Here is a 16,261-nt window from a genome sequence, read left to right on the forward strand (position 1 = left end):
AAGGAGCTGGTTACCTGGAACACTATTTTAGTAGACAACCCCTTTTGACCCCTTTATTTATTTACTAAGGCCTGAATTAGCGCAGACTGGCAACTGGAAACCCAGTCATTGCTCCTAAACATTGGTGCCTTCAAGGTGGCTGAGGGGATCTCTTACGCAGTATTAGTTTCTTTAAAACAATCAACCAACAAATCACAGACACTGGCAGCTAAGAAGGGTAAGCTTAACTTCATTTTGTCAGTTTCCCCCTCAGCTTCTGACTTCAGTGGTTATCCTGAGATTATGTGGGGTTATACATCCTTACTCTGCAATATCCAGTTCTTAACTTCCTTGGTCACAAGGTTAGGAACTAAAACACCCCTGTGGGTTTGCCACTGGGGAAGCTAATTTATAGCCATTACATTTTACTATAGCTTCCAAGTTTCCAATAAAATTTTCTGATGGGTTACCGCCTCAGGCTTCACAGTGTTTTTTATTGAGAACACCCATTTCAGTCACCTGATAAATCTCAACATGGATTTCTTCAAGAGATACACACATCTGCACTCACACATCACTGAAAAAAAAAACTTTTAAGAAAATTAAAAAAATAGCTTTATGTTTTTCTTAATTTATTACTGTATTATTTAATTATTTTATTTTGGTGGGCAGGAGGTAACTAGGTTTGTTTTTAGAGGAGGTACTGGGGATTGAACCCAGGACTTCATGCATGCTAAGCAAGCGCTCTACCACTTGAGCTATACCCTCCCCCTAAAAGAACTTATTTTTTTCATTAAACAGGCTTGCCTTTCCCTAGAGAACCCAACTTCACTGTTTACTTTTTATTTTTCATATCATTGCCTATTTAAATTCAGACCCACATTTTACATAAGCCCTAGAATTCCAGCGAGAAATTTCTTACCAAGTAATTTTCATTTAATCCTCCATCTATCCTGCTAATTGTGTGCCAAGAAGACCAAAGACAAGTTCCTTTTAAACTAGGTCTTTTGTATCACACTTCAAAAGTCTAAGAATCAAATATCTGAAAGCTGTAAGAAAGAGAAACAAAAAAGTATGCTTGCCTTATTTGTAGCAGTAGCACTGGATCCAGGGACCACGGGCACATTCGTCACTTGAACCGAAAGATAATTATTATCTATGAGTGGCCAGGCTCCTTCCACTTTGCATGTCTGGAAGTGATCCTTGAAAGTTCTAAGGTGAGGATCTCCGAACAAGCCACAAAAAAGGTAACTGGGAAGGTTCTGGTCCCCAACCCTGTGTTCTCTGGCTCCTGCGTGGCTGTGATAGTTACAAGGGTCATGGGTCACTTCAGGGTTGGTAGAGGATGTAGGTCCGTCCTTGGAACAGTTCCTCTGGCTCATGAGGTCACTGATACCCAACACGGCAGAATGGTAGACTAGGTTACCACGGCAGGCTTTTGAAGTTCGCTGGGTGCAGCCAGCATAGGCACGCAGAGCCTTGCAGAACTCAGAGTCAAAGCCATCAATGGCAGAGTTCAGGTGTGAAGTCAGGGACACAAAGTCTGTGGTACATTTCTGGATTCGACATTGGGCCGGCTGTTGGCAGTCACCTGTGGGAAAGAAGATAAGACCAAACATTTTTTAAACGCTTCACAACTCCCTGAGCTACATGAGAAAATGACATTCTCCTCTGGGAACTGTTTGTTCTATTTCATGGACTCCTATTTTAAGAAGGCCGTCAGAAATAGGGCTGTATTGTGCTTCCGGGCCTCTCACAAAGTATGCCACTGGGAGAAAAACTGCATGCAGCTAGTTAACTTTCAACTTTAAAGCATGGACCATTGTGAGTAAACAGGAGTTGAGCCCAGTGTTCTTAAATTAAATTAAATTTAAATTACAAGGGAATGATAAATGAAATATTTGATCAGCTTTGCTATTGCTTATAGATTTTGAGAAAGATTAGTTTGGTCTAAGGCCAAGTCAAAGATGTGAACTTTGTTTTGATTTTTGAAAACTACATAAGTAATTTGCTTTGGAAAGCACTGTCTATGCACAAAACCACGAATAAACTCTGTGTACTTCAGGGAAGTGAAACCCCTAAATTATAACACGGTTAGTTAAAACCCCTTTATCCAATTCTAGTACAGCTATAGGGAAAGAATACCAAGAGAAAAAAAATCCAAATACTAAATTATTCTGCATTTTTGAGGGATGCTTATCAACAAATTGTAAATAAACTAACACTTAAATCTCCTGGTTTCTACAAAGTGTAAATGTTCTCTTGAAAAAATAAAGTGATTGCTTTGACCAAGTTAGTCACTTATCCTGCAACGTCCATCACCCTAGGAGTCCAGCTCCCACACAGTTTATCAGTAGAAGTACACTGCATCAAAAAGTACACAACAGTGACAGGTGAGTCCGCCAACTATGTTTTTTTGTTTTTTTTTCCAGAACCAGAGGACTACAGGACATAGAATTCTTAGAGGATATATAAACTACTTTTTCCCTTAAATCAGCAATTCACATAAACTTTATAATTTAAGCAAAGCTAAAAGGAAGTAATGAAAAATCATGTATTACTGCCCTACTATTTAAAAAGTTAATTTTCAAATAATGTTTTGGCCCTAGCTTCTCATACAAAAATTTATAAAACCACTCAAAGCAAAAAAAGCAGAACGAGCTGCCTAGTAGAACATACTACGTCAGTGGTGTGCACCAATCAATTTAATACCATATTCCATAAAGTAGGAACACCAGAATTACTGAGAAGAAAAATACTTTTATCACCCATCTAAGACTTTCTAGAAATGAACTGTAACACGTATTTGTGTTACCTGCACATTCTCTCTAGGTCTCTAAGCTATGGAGGAGACTTAGACTCTTCAGATCTTAAGTTCTTCATCTGAGAAATGAGTAGGTTGTTCTAAAGTAAAAACTGTGATCTTTTCCAGGCATAAAATATTTATTGTAGGCAGGGGGAAAAAAATCAGTCAGTAGAGTATTATTAAGTATATAATTATTCAAGATTGGGGCATAACAAAACTTCAGGATAATATCAAGATTTAAGACTTCATCGGATAAAGACTAAAACTAACACTAATAATCATCTTAGGAAGATATTTTAATCTTTTCAGTAGTAAACTGCTTTTAAACCTGAATGAAACAGCCTGTAATCTGTTTCTGGCATCAGCTAGAAGAAAAGGGAAGGAGGTGACAACCTCTCAAGATGCTTCCCCCACCTTTTTTAAATTTCAAAGACCAAAAAGAGAAAAAAAATTTAGTCAAGATTAGGTATTTGATTTAACACAAGTGAAAAAGAAGATTAAAATATTTTAATATTTTGCTGCTATGGATTTATAGCTATCACTAAATCACAATTTAAAAAAATCACAAACACATCTTTATGTGTTTGGCCTCTTTTCTATTAGCTCATTCCAAAGTTGACAAAAGCAGCTCCAATATTTATAGAATTCCTCTCTCCAAAGTAGATCAGATCATTTTTCAACTATTTTCACTCCAAAAAGCAAAAATGTAAACAAAACCCCAATTAACCAGCAACCCTAAGAGGCATTAAAGCCATTTTACAGATAGGAAAATCCTGGCTGGATTATAAACAGCTAGTATGAAGCTCAGGGCATGGTGCCTTCCCTCAAATCCTGTTTTCCTTCCTCTGCATGTCACATCTCCACTAGATTCCTGATTCTCAAGACAATACTTGATAGCTTAAAAAAAGATCAGTAACTACTGTGTCATTTCTTTTTTCTTTTGAAATCAGATTCACAATAAGCAGAAAGCAAGAAAATAAACTGGGCCAAGATCACTCAGTAATGAATAGCTCTTAGACTACATACAAATGACAGCACAAGAACTTTCCGCTAAACTTGCAGTGACTATCTGTTCTTTTTATGGTCTATAAAATCTATGCAAGCATGCACTCACTTATAATTATTTCAAATGGTCATAAAATTTCAAAAGTAAGACCAGCATGGAAACACAGATGCAACTGTTTAGAAACGAAAAGAAAAGCAGGATTTAGATTCCCAGCTTCTTTTTTTGTCCCTTTCCTCCCGCTCCCCCCCTCCCCCGCCGCCTCCATGCATAGCAGGTAGGTGCCGATTCATTTGAGAAATCTCACAGAAAACAGAAGTCCTTGGGTTCCTTTGTTTTGGACGAGGTTTCTAACAGCCTTTCTGAATAGAGATGACAGGAGGGAGGAGGACTCACTAGAGACAGTGCATTCGGGTCAGCAGTTTCAGCTCCTCCACAGGCTCCTGTATAACGACTAATTTGCTGTATACACCCAGAAATATCCAGGCTTCATGAATTTATAATGACAATGCACACTGACTGTTATAAGCGGTAAAGTAAGCCTGTCAAAATGCCAAGACAATGGCTGAGCAGAAACAATCGCAAGGATGTAGCCAAGAAGGCCATGAAGCGTATGAGTAAGCAAGGAACTCCCATATTGGATCTCCATTCAGGAAGTGCATAAGTTTGCTTACAGGGAAAAAAAAAAAAGTAAAAGCACTCTTCATTTCTCAAGGGCAGAATTCAAAATCTACAGCTACAGATCTATTTTTCAAATCAAATCATCTATGAATGGTGTGACAGTATTTTCATTCCAGTAAGTGAAATTTACTAAAGGATTTGTGGGTCTAGAGTTTTTATTAATGATTCAGACATAAAAACCTCACCATTCAAGACAGTTTTCTCAGTGCCAGTATGGCACATGTGAATCTGCAGTCCAATCACCAGTTTATGATAAAAGAAACGAGATATGCTGAAGTGAACAAAATGAGCCATATGGGGTGATGAGGCAAATTATATGGATCCAGGCATAAAACATATGGTAGCCCATCTGCAAAGAGTACTCAGCTAGGCTCCCTGCTCTGAGCAGAAACAACCCCAGCATTTCAATAGCACTGCTCTGCAAAGAAATCTCTCAAAAGGAGCCCTCTTTTTTATAACCAGATTAATCGCTCCATTCCAACAAGCTGTCCACAGATATCACTCACCACAGCAACTCTGGGAAGATTCTAACAGAGGCTTTAGTGCGGGCACATTAGGATACTGAGAGAAGTTTCATATTCCAAGTTCGTGAACTGAGGCACCTTAATTTTCTAAACCTTTAAGCCAACTTCTTAGGCCTTTCATGGGCCCAGCAAAGAAATCTTCAAGGACCACATTCCAATCTTGTTTATAGGACCCTATGGCAACTAAGGGAAACAATATCGAAGCAGTCAAGAGGGACACAGTCCTGCCTACTACTTCAATTTCCGTTTCAAGAAACCTACACTCTGACATTATGGACAGTGATTTTTCACACAAAACACTCCTGAACAGATTATTCTGACACATCATGAAAAATTTTCCATGTAACTGTAAGCTGATTCGTATTATTTCCTAAGGTTCTAAAGTTACTAACTTACAGCCTTAATCATTGTAAAACTTGGTATTTACACACTTTATTAAGACTTCAGTCTAGGTTTCCCCAAGAGACAGTGTTAAAATGCAGCTGTTACATCACAATGCAAAGTTACACAAAGTAAATTAAGTCGTCTCCTCAAATGACACATTTTTCCTCCATTACTTAAAACACCTCCCGGATTTTTAACACCCCTAGTATGACTTAATAAATAAATAAATAAATAAATAAATAAATAAAAATTACTCTGTACAGTTGGGTGGCATTAAAGCCCAGGATTCTCCAGATTGCTGTCCTACAAAGATAGGACAAAAAGATCTCGAAGAAAAACTTATCTAATGCTCTAGTTGTTCTCAAACTAAAAGATAAATTATCTTTCAACTTGATATTTTAAAAAGTTCTTTGTCTAGACACACTCCGAGAAGATACTTGTTTGTAAAGAGCGTCCTGGATTTTTTTCCTCCAGTTTTATTGAGATAAAATTGACATACTGTGCCAATGAAATCATTTAAAAAAGAAAAGTTAAGTATCACATACTAAAAGGCTCATCTTCGCTAAGATCAGCGAGGAAGGCGTACTTTGCTAAGAACAGATTTCTCACAGCTGCTTCCACAGGCGAAGCGCCGACCTCCAGACGGAAGTATGAGATCTGTCAACCTCTCCTGGGACCCGAAAACACGCGGCCAGTCACAAAGTACGAGTTTTTCCAAAAAGGTTGAAAGCTGAGTTAAAAGCAGCTCTCGCAAATACAAAAGAAATTCCAGTTTAAAGAAGTTTAAGTTACTTTGGGATTAACCCCTAGGTTTTCAAACTGTGGTGGAAATCTTTCCATTTGGTGCGATTTTTCGCCTCGCCGCCCCTCCCAACTCAGGAGCAGCACAAGGCTCCTAGCCTCCCCTCCGAGGAGTCGGCGGCTGAGGTGGAAACCTGATCCCAGCCTGACTTTCAGTAAACACCAAAGCAGAGTGCAATAAAGCATCCGGAACATTTGTCTCCGGCGCGCAGCCCCCGCCCGCTACATCTTTGATAAGTGGCTGTTGGAGGGGAGATTTATCAAAGGTCCGAGCCGAAGGCGGGCAAGGCAGGAGGCAGGGCGGGAGGGGATGAGGCCTCTCCCCTGCGCTCTCGGAGCGCCGCTCCGTCGGCGAGTGTGTTTCTGCAGGAGAGCCGCAAGCCCAGCTAAGGTGCATGTCAGGGGGTGGTGAGGCCTTTCCCGCCGCCCTTCCGCCCCAGCAAGCGCCTTCGGGACGTGGGGTGTGGAGAAACAAAGCACTCGGCCCTAGGGCTGGCTCCCCTCGAGGGCGCGTCTCGTACCTGCGTGGAGCAGCCCAAGGCTGAGTAGCAGCAGCAACAGCAGCGCCAGGGGCGGCGGGCAGAGCCAGGGGCGGCGGCGCTGCTCAGCCCTGGCGGTAGCGGCGGAGGCGGCGGCGGCGGCGGCGGCGGCGCAGGAAGATGCTGCTCTCAAGCCCATGCCCGTCCATGCAGGTCTCGTGGGCTCCGGCGAGGGCGGCGGGGCGGGCACCGTGGCGGGTCCGGGGCCGTGGCTGCGGCATGGGCCGGGGGACGCGCCTCGCTTCCTCTTCTTCCTCCTTCAGGCCCGCGTCGGACACGGGCCGCGGCCACCGCCGCAGCGAGCAGCGCGCCGCGGGCGGAGCGAGTCGGCGGCGGCGGCAACCGGGCGCAGCGGCATCGTGGCGGCCAGAGACGGCAACGGGCGGGGGCAGAGCGAGGAGGAGAGAAGACACAAAGACGGTGAGCGAGTGCCGAGCCCCGCCTGAAGCGCGCCGGCGTCCCGGCCCCGGCCAGCGTGGGCTCAGCGGGCGTGGAGCGCGGGTGTGGACCAACAGGAGGCGCACCCAGCCCCAGCGAGCAGCCGCCCGGGGCCCGGATATCTGCGCGGCGGCCCCCGCGCTCAATCAATCTCAGCTCCGCTCTGCCGCCCCGCCCGCCCTACACCCGCCAATCCGCGCCGTCCCCACCCCAGGCTCGCCCCGCCCTCCCGCCCCATTGGCTGCTAGGCGGTCCTCTCGGCCCAGTCTGCCACTGCTAGGGTCCAAAGCGCCTGCTCCGCGCGTCTTCTCCCGCCCCCAGCCAGCCCAGTGTAATTCGAGTTCCGCGTCCGCCGGCTGCGCGTCCTGTCTGTCGCGCCCGGGCCCAGCCTCCCTCCCGCTCCCTCCTTCTCTCCTCCACCTCCATTAGCGGCGACCTGCAGAAACCGAAGACACCAACTCTCTTGACGTCGTTACAAAAGAACGGGTTTTCACCTCTCCTTGAGTTAATGTGATCAGGTTCCACTTCACTCCAAGGTTATTAAAAAAAATTTTTTTTAATCATGCCCCACTCTGTTTCTCCGGCTCTGGCTCCTTGAAGGAAACGGGCGCTTTTACCTAGCGCGGTGTGGCAGGTCCCTTGTCAGCCAATCACATCCGCGGAACCGCGTCCCGAGCCTGTTGCGGATGTTAAGTAAAGCTAGCACCTAGTCGCGTAGGAAATCCGAATGTGACCCGCGGTCCGGAACAGATCGGATGGGCTGGGAAGGTACCTGCCAGTTCCCGGAGGAATTCGCTGGCAGCTGTGAGAGGCTCTGTTGTTCTCGTTTCTTTGACATTTCCCTTCCCGAAAGCAGGGAGAGGTCTGAGAGTGGGCGAACTTCAACGTGTTCGGTTACAGTGTAATTAGATTAATGAGGATAGTGAGTTTTTAATGCAGTGTAGAGTAATTATGCCATGATTTGTTGTTGTTCAGTGGCTTTTCCACAAATTTTCATAGTCTATTAGCAGATTAATTCAACGGCGGGTCAGTTGCTACTTTTGCGATTGTATGGATCCAATAATGAGGGGAAATGCCAATCGTCTGCCAGAGAACATGCTGCCAGTGGAGATATAGGAAGGCATGTTGTGAGGCTGATGATAGGTTCCAATTTGTTATCAGTAGGTGTGAAGTGGTATCTAATCTCAAGAATGGCCTAAAAGGCTGGGAGCCACTTCATACTGCCTTGCCTTTGCCCTTCTCCAAACGGCTCAGGACTGCCATTTTAAATTCACTTAAATACAAATCGCAGTCTGCCACTCTACCTGCTACATTACGCAGAATCTCTAATTAGGAATTTCGTATTAACCACGGAAGCGTTAATATTCCACATGTTACAATGTGCTAATCAATGAACCAGGGTAATTGAGGGCAAACCTTCCATCATTCAGGCTTTCTCAATAGACATTCTGAATTGTACAAATACTAGGTCCTCAATGAAGAATGCCTATCTATTTTTACTGCAAGTTTTCATTACTTACTTATTACATACTATGATGACTCGAGTGGTAAACACACCTTTCACTGCGCAAGATACAATCCGAGCCTTGTGTATATCCATAATATGCTTAATAATAGCTTCAGAATTGCCTGGAGAAATGACTTCTGGGGGGAGTTATATGATTTTTAGATAATACTGCGAAGTAAATACTGATAGACCAAAAATTTACTCTCTTGCAAAAACTACATATAATCAATGAAATAAAGTTAATGAAATACAGGTAACTGTCTTTTAAAAGTAATCAAATGTGAACACTATCTTTCACAGGATTTTGCTAACAAAGACCAACAGTAAGATGTTTCTTTTTCCAGGATTTAATTCCACCCCTATGAAAGACACATCCCACTTTATTGAATACACTTTAAAACACATAACCAAGAATTAAGGATCAAATTCAGTTTAGTTTGAGTCTTCGCTCCTGATTTTCTATTAGTTTTCCTCCTTTCCTCTTCTCCCTCCTACATCCTGTTCCTTAAGTACAGGGGCGCTCTAGATTTTATCAACAGAGGGCACCCTCGAGTCACTGCAAATCCTAATGTCTTGAAATGGAACTGTTCTTTAGAAGAAAAACTTCATTTCTTCTAAGGTACTTTATTGATCCTCTGTTGTAAAATTTGACAAACTCAAGATTTATAAGCTTAACAATTCACTTTTAATTGCTGCATAACCGTTCAGCTGGCTAGAGGAAAATGTTAATTTTCACAATTAAACCACAAGGTAGTTTCTATTTTCAAGACATTAGGTCAGTTGACACACTCGCCCGGTAAATTCGGACTATTACAAGATCCTGAATCCGCTTGGAAAGCCAGAGCAAGGTGAATGGTCACTTACAGCGCACCCACTCTCCCAGCTTGTATGTAGCAAGTTAAGGAGGATTTTAAGACTCTACAAAGAAAAATCTGGGGAGGGAGCTAGAACACAAACATAATATTGATGACTTATACAAGATTTTATATTTTAACCAGAAGATAACTGTGAAGTGATAGCATTCACAACTCACAAATCCACCGTTTCTTGCCACTTGTATTCCTCTTCCTTCTTCTTTGTTTTTAGGAAGGAAAGATGAGACCAGAACAGTATAGTTAGGGGATACAGCAAAGCATCCCATGGTATGAACGTGCAAAATGGACAGAATTAAAACACATGCCAGTTAACATTAATGGATTCTAAACAAGATGCGGTTTCTTCTCTTGAATCTTTATGTGATGTCTTAACTGTTCCCCTGTTAATATACAGAATCTCTATTTCCAGAAATCTAATACGACGGTCTCTGTCTAACAGATCATAGTGGGCAGCGGAGCCAGTAATCAGACCCGGGGTTGTGATTTGTGCAATCCATTCTAGACTAACTAGGGCTCCCCGGCTGTTCCCCAGCTCACCGCGGACGCAAAGCAGGGGCTGAGGTAGCCCGGAGTGACAGCCCAGCGGCAAGCAGCTTGTGGGTTGTACTTACATCATTCTTAACCCTTCCGCTCCTGGAGGGAGCTTGGCGGGATCAAGGGGTCCCTGAGCTCCGGGACACGCAGGACCTGGGTGTGAGAGAAGAGCCCCAGAGCCGGGGGTGAGCACTGCGCTCCCAGAAGGAGAGGGCCCGGGGCGTGCGTGGGTCTCATCACCCGAGCGTACACAGCGGGCCCCCGCGATCCCCGCGGGCTCCGCCGCGCCTCGCACCGCTCAAAGCAGCAGGTGCAAAAAGCATTTGGAAAGCGCTTGCCAGCGTGCGGAGGTAATGCGCTTCCTGTCCATTTATCTCAGGAAACCAGCGCAGCCTTCCCTTCCAAACAAAATTAACCTCTCATTAGCCAGCCACTCACTCCGAGAAGGCCTTAAAAGCTTTACCAGCTCGCTAATGTATTTAGGCTTTTCTTACAGGCAAACGCAGCGGCGGCCGTGGCTGCCATCCGCCCCGGGGGTTCCTCTGGGTTCCCTCGGGAGCCAACCGGTTACCCCCCAACAGCCTCAAGTCTGGGAAACTCTGACCAACCTGGATCCCGGTTTGTAGTACCAGGTAGACCCAACACCCTTGAACAGACTTCATGCCAGAAGCAGCCAAAACAAGTTCCCACTATGCCCCTAGTATCAAATCAATCCTCAGCTCCCCTTGTCCTCAAGGAACGGGTAAGAATACCCAGGAGGAACTTCAATAGCCAGCTGTTCCCGGGTCGTGGGCGCTGACCCTCTTTGGAGCGCCAGCCCTGTTCGCTGCGGGTGCAGGAAGCGCTGATCAGCGGCGTGGAGATGGTGTTAGCTAGGATCTAGCCGATTCCAAGAGAGAAGAATCAAATGTGGTTCTAGGTCTGCAAGTGGCAAAAGAGGCCTTTTGGAGAGCTGGAGTTTTCTCACCCTGGCCCCCCACCGCCTGAGGCTGGCAGATTTATACCACACAGGTGGACGGAGACCTAAACAAAATAGTCCCGGCCGCTGCCTGCCGCTTGCCCCCCACGTCCCCCCGGCCCACCGCGAACTTCAACAAAATAAACAACTCACCACAGGCATTCCCTTGTCTGCAGCGCGACGCTTGCCAGCTGGGAAAATAAGCCGCAAGCCACGCGGCCGGGGCGCTGAGGGAGGGCAGCACGGCGCCCGCCTCTCTTCCCCAGGTGGGGGCAGCGGTAACCGGGGGCAGGAGGGAGGCTCCTCCTCGGGGCTACTCTCCAGGTTCCCCCACTGCTGAGTGAGCGCCTGGCGAGGGGCTGCGCCCTTCCATCTAGCGATATCTGTGACACCTAGGGGAGGGGACAGGAGGCAAATTCCTCAATTCCCTCTAGCTTTCTCGAACCTGTTTTCTCCCCACTCCTGTCTCAAAAACCAAACCCGGGGCCTCCACCCCACCCCTCCAGAACCACACCTCCCCCTGCCGGCACAACCCGGATCCGTGCAGCACGTCTGCCGAGTGGCTGGTAGTGGTGTCCCAGAACCCCAGACTCCAGGTCCGGCTCCGTTCGCGCCTCCTTCACTCACACCCCCTCCCCTAAGTCCTGCACAAAGACGCCTTTCACGCTGCCAGCGCCACCCTCCGCGCCGCCCTCCGGGCCGGCCGCGGTGCTTTTGCCCACCCGCGGCACCAGCCTGTTCTTGGTTGGTGATTGTGCCAGCCGTTGCCGGGGCAGGGCAGCAGAGAACGCGTGCAGGTTGTTCTTGCTCTGCGCCTCGGCACAGGCCCAGATGCGGTCCCTTGCCCAGCTTTTCACCACTTTCTCTAGCTGTCCACCAGCGGCCACAAAATACACTCCTTCCTTCCCATAAATGATCATTAAGGGTCTTCCTAGTATGTCTAAATTGAAGAGTGTTGGGGAGCAGTCGTACTCTGGACTTTCGCCAGAATAAGAAATCCAGTGATTTTTCCAGTCCATCTAAATATGGCTTGAGTTTACAGCGGGGAGAGAGGATTAAGAGAGACATCTAAGACACAGGTGAGGAAGTATGTTATAAAGAACAAGCCTACGCAATGTTCACGGAAAGACAATCGTTTGGATAAGAGTAGAAGGCTAAGAATAGAAGAGTAGAAGGCTAATCACTTCCCTGCCTAGGCTGATCTTCCAAAGTTGAAAATAAGTGTCACAGGTATTCAGCGGTAGCTGCTGTTCTGTGCGTTTAGTGCCTACGATGAGCAGGCTACTTCTCTTTGTCTAGGCAAATATTCAAGCATCCTGACCTAGGTATTTCACTTTTTGCCTCCTTAGGAGTTTCTCCCACTCTCTCCAGCTATTATTCACCTTCTGCTGCTCCCACTCTCTATAGTTTCTTGGTCTAACGCTAGAGGCAGCATAAGGCAGTGTTCAAGAGAGTGGAATGGGAATCCTTCGAGGAGAATCTAGCTCTGATTTTCTGAACAGGAGTCTTAGGCAACTGATGTCTTTGGACCTGGGGTCATTATCGAGACAGTGTATTAGGGGCAATGGCCCGATTCCTTCTGGTTCGGAAGTCCTATGACAAGAGACACCTCCTCACACCCTCTCTGTAGTTCCCCCTTTTCCCTTTTAAAGTGTTTTCCCACCTTGCTTTATCTTCTCCAAATGCCAATCATATTGAAAAACCAAACCAAACCAAACCAAACCCGGGGATGTTTCAAGGTAAATGTAAGATATATTGAAAAATGCTCTTTTTGCTACTGAGAATTAAAAACAACAACAAAAATAACCCTCAGCTCCTAGTCCACAGAAATAAGGAATTTTAACGCCCCAACTTGCTTGCCTCTGAAAAGCCACTCCAGCAATCAGCAGAGCAGGGCTTTGATTTAGAACCTAAAGGCAAGTCTCCCGTGTTTTTCTTTTCCCTCCCACCAACATAAAGACAAGCTGCCACATAAAATAATGATCAACAAGAGTTCAAAGCAAGCCTAGAGAGCCAGTCCAGAGGACGTTTTCTAATGCAGCCGCAGTCCTTCACCACTCCCCTGCGAAGGCTGGCTTTGGACAGTCCGCAAATGGTAGGCACAAGCTGCCAGAATCTCCTTTCCCCCAATTCCTTCCCATAAATATTGGTCAGTGGAACCAGTATGTTAACTTGTCAGTCATCATGTAAATGCATTCATCAAATCAATACATTAAATTTTTCCTTAGCCTGATGATACCTTGCAGGATTTTTGATTCGTTACTCACTTTGGAAGCTTTAGCCTTAGTTCTCACTCTGTACAATCTTGATTGTTTTCTGTGGAATCTTTTCTGAAATCAAGACAAAAAAGGGTGAAATTTCACAATGAAGTACTCATTTTAAACTACAAATCTCTTGCTTCTTCAATTTCAACAGAAGAGTTTTAAAATTGCTTAGCTTTCATAGTATAGTAATGCACATTTACAAAATTGTCTATTAAGGAAAATTCTTAAGTACACTTTCATTGAGGAATAAGTTTCTTTAAACAATAGTGGTGGAGAAGTATTTTGAGCTTGTCTAATTCCGTGGCTTTCATTTCTATCAATCACACCTACCCTCACGAATGTCCCATTTATATATCCTAAAAATGTTTATACTTCTAATTACACACTGTATGTTCCATTAATAAAAGAACATGGCTTATTTCTTCCTCCCCAAATTCCTTACCTTGCTTAATGCTGCATAACTTTTTTCTCTTATTTCATTTTAATCTTTCTTTTTTCCTAATACCAACAAAAATAAACCAAAGATGGGAAGAGGAAAGGGCTAAGAAATCACTTTCAGTGATTGACTCAGCATTTCTCTATTGACTGTAAAGACTCTTTCTGTTGATTCAATGTGTATTTGCACCATTTTCTGAATTTACACTTAAACATGATAGAACTTCAGATTTTAAAATGTTCAGCTAATATATACATCCAGCTCTTCTGGTGTCAAGGTCATGGTTTGCTCACTCTTGATATTTCTAAGTTTTTCCTTTTGCAAATTGGGAGAGTCATCTCAAGAATCAAGCAGCATATGGATCTGTTTTTCAGTATTTCTTGTTTTCCTTTTCTTGCATGTTTTGTTATAATTCTTCTCTAGTTTTAGATTGATTCTCAATTTAACATTTATTTTATTTATTCATAATGTTTGAGAATTATTACTCTTGCTAAGAAATTATACTATTTTAGATATTAGTAGCCTTAACAATAAGACTGGTAAGGAATAGTATAATTATAAAACAATGGTAGGAGAAAATGCTAATTTCTACATGAGATTAGTAAAAATATTTTATTTAGTTCAATGTTATTGAAGTTCATCAAAATCTTCTTTGTTTTATAGGATCAGTGTTTAAAATAAGTGAAAACATAAAAGACCTAAGACCTACTTCTACTTTTAAAAGGGGGAGAATTTGCTTTGCTTTTTTCCCCTCTATACAAAGGTGTAAGAGAGATGTCTTGAACCACCAGCTCATACAATAGTTAAGCTAAAGAATTCTGGTAAATCATAAATTTAAAAATGAAACCTCTGGACACATAGCTAATGAACAAAGAAAATTTAAAAAAAAAGATTATCCTTTAGAAGACGAAAACTATCACATTTTATTAGCAATGCAAGCCTAATTTTCTAGAGAAACATTGTAATTTTACAGTATTCCTCATATATACAGAATAGGTTAAACAAATGCATATTAAGTTAATAAATTTAATATCCATGAAAATGTAAATGATAATAAAAGAAAACAGACAATAATCTCCTTGAAGGCATGGGAGAAAAGCTATACTTTTTGTGTGCTTGCTATTAAAAAAGCTCTTGTCATGAATCCTTCAGCCATTCAGCACAGTGTAAGATAGTAGAACACGACACAGCAGGGACTGACCTTTTCCCTATTGTGTTTGTTGATTATTTCAACTGCAATCACTGTAGACACACACAATCTTTTCTGATTTAATGTAAGTCTTTAAGGCAAGATATATATTCCCCCAAATTATCATTTTCTTTTTTAACATTTTTTATTGAGTAATAGTCACTTTACAATGTTGTGTCAAATTTCAGTGAGCACAATTTTTCAGTTATACATGAACATACATATATTCATTGTCACATTTTTTTTCGCTGTGAGCTACTACAAGGTCTTGTATATAGTTCCCAGTGCTATACAGTATAATCTTGTTTACCTATTCTACATTTTGAAATCCCAGTCTGTCCCTTCCCCTTGGCAACCACAAGTTTGTATTCTATGTCTATGAGTCTATTTCTGTTTTGTATTTATGCTTTGTTTGTGTTGTTGTTTTTTTTTAGATTCCACATATGAGAGATCTCATATGGTATTTTTCTTTCTCTTTCTGGCTTACTTCACTTAGAATGACATTCTCCAGGGACATCCATGTTGCTGCAAATGGCGTTATGTTGTTGGTTTTTATGGTTGAATAGTATTCCATTGTATAAATATACCACCTCTTCTTTATTCAGTCATCTGTTGATGGACATTTAGGCTGTTTCCATGTTTTGACTATTGTAAATAGTGCTTCTATCAACACTGGGGTGCAGGTGTCTTTTTGAAGTAGGGTTCCTTCTGGATATATGCCCAGGAGTGGGATTCCTGGGTCATATGGTAAGTCTATTCCTAGTCTTTTGAGGAATCTCCATACTGTTTTCCACAGTGGCTGCACCAAACTGCATTCCTACCAGCAGTGTAGGAGGGTTCCCTTTTCTCCACAGCCTCTCCAGCATTTGTCATTTGTGGACTTTTGAATGATGGCCATTCTGACTGGTGTGAGGTGATACCTCACTGTAGTTTTGATTTGCAATTCTCTGATAATTAGTGATACTGAGCATTTTTTCATGTGCCTATTTGTCATTTGTATTTCTTCCTTGGAGAATTGCTTGTTTAGGTCTTTTGCTCATTTTTGGATTGGGTTGTTTGTTTTTTTCTTGTTAAATTGTATGAGTTGCTTATATATTCTGGAGATCAAGCCTTCGTTGGTTTCATTTGTAAAAATTTTCTCCCATTCTGCCAAATTGTCATTCTTAACATTACATATGCTCTGTAAAAAATAAACTTCAAAAAGTTGGAAAATAACCTTTTAAGAGAGGTAAAAAACCTGTTAAGTTACTCTTCTGTGAACCAATTTAGACCTACCATGGTAATTCATAATTTCTTCTAGAGGAGAAATTTCTATCCCCACACTCATCTGTATACACAGTGGC

General features: G+C 43.3%; 1 protein-coding gene across 8 annotated transcripts in view; it reads right to left on the reverse strand.

The window, feature by feature from the left end:
• The window catches only part of RGMB (repulsive guidance molecule BMP co-receptor b), a 686,402-nt gene that overhangs the window by 13,102 nt on the left and 657,039 nt on the right, over positions 1-16,261 (reverse strand). For 5 of the 8 annotated variants that reach the window (XM_072958353.1, XM_072958355.1, XM_072958356.1 and 2 more), the window contains 5 exons: positions 13,297-13,359; positions 11,183-11,421; positions 10,149-10,224; positions 6,700-6,974; positions 1,062-1,570 (listed from right to left, as the gene is read on the reverse strand). In XM_072958353.1, coding sequence (XP_072814454.1) covers positions 1,062-1,570; positions 6,700-6,974; positions 10,149-10,153 — 789 coding nt within the window. In that variant the 5' untranslated portion in view covers positions 10,154-10,224; positions 11,183-11,421; positions 13,297-13,359. Of the gene's footprint in view, positions 1-1,061; positions 1,571-6,699; positions 9,737-10,148; positions 10,225-10,679; positions 10,696-11,182; positions 11,422-11,543; positions 11,696-13,296; positions 13,360-16,261 lie in introns of those variants that run through there. The other 3 variants (XM_072958360.1, XM_072958358.1, XM_006212965.4) reach the window with 3 other exon arrangements.

Source organism: Vicugna pacos, chromosome 3, assembly GCF_048564905.1.
Source record: "Vicugna pacos chromosome 3, VicPac4, whole genome shotgun sequence".
NCBI lineage: Eukaryota > Metazoa > Chordata > Mammalia > Artiodactyla > Camelidae > Vicugna > Vicugna pacos.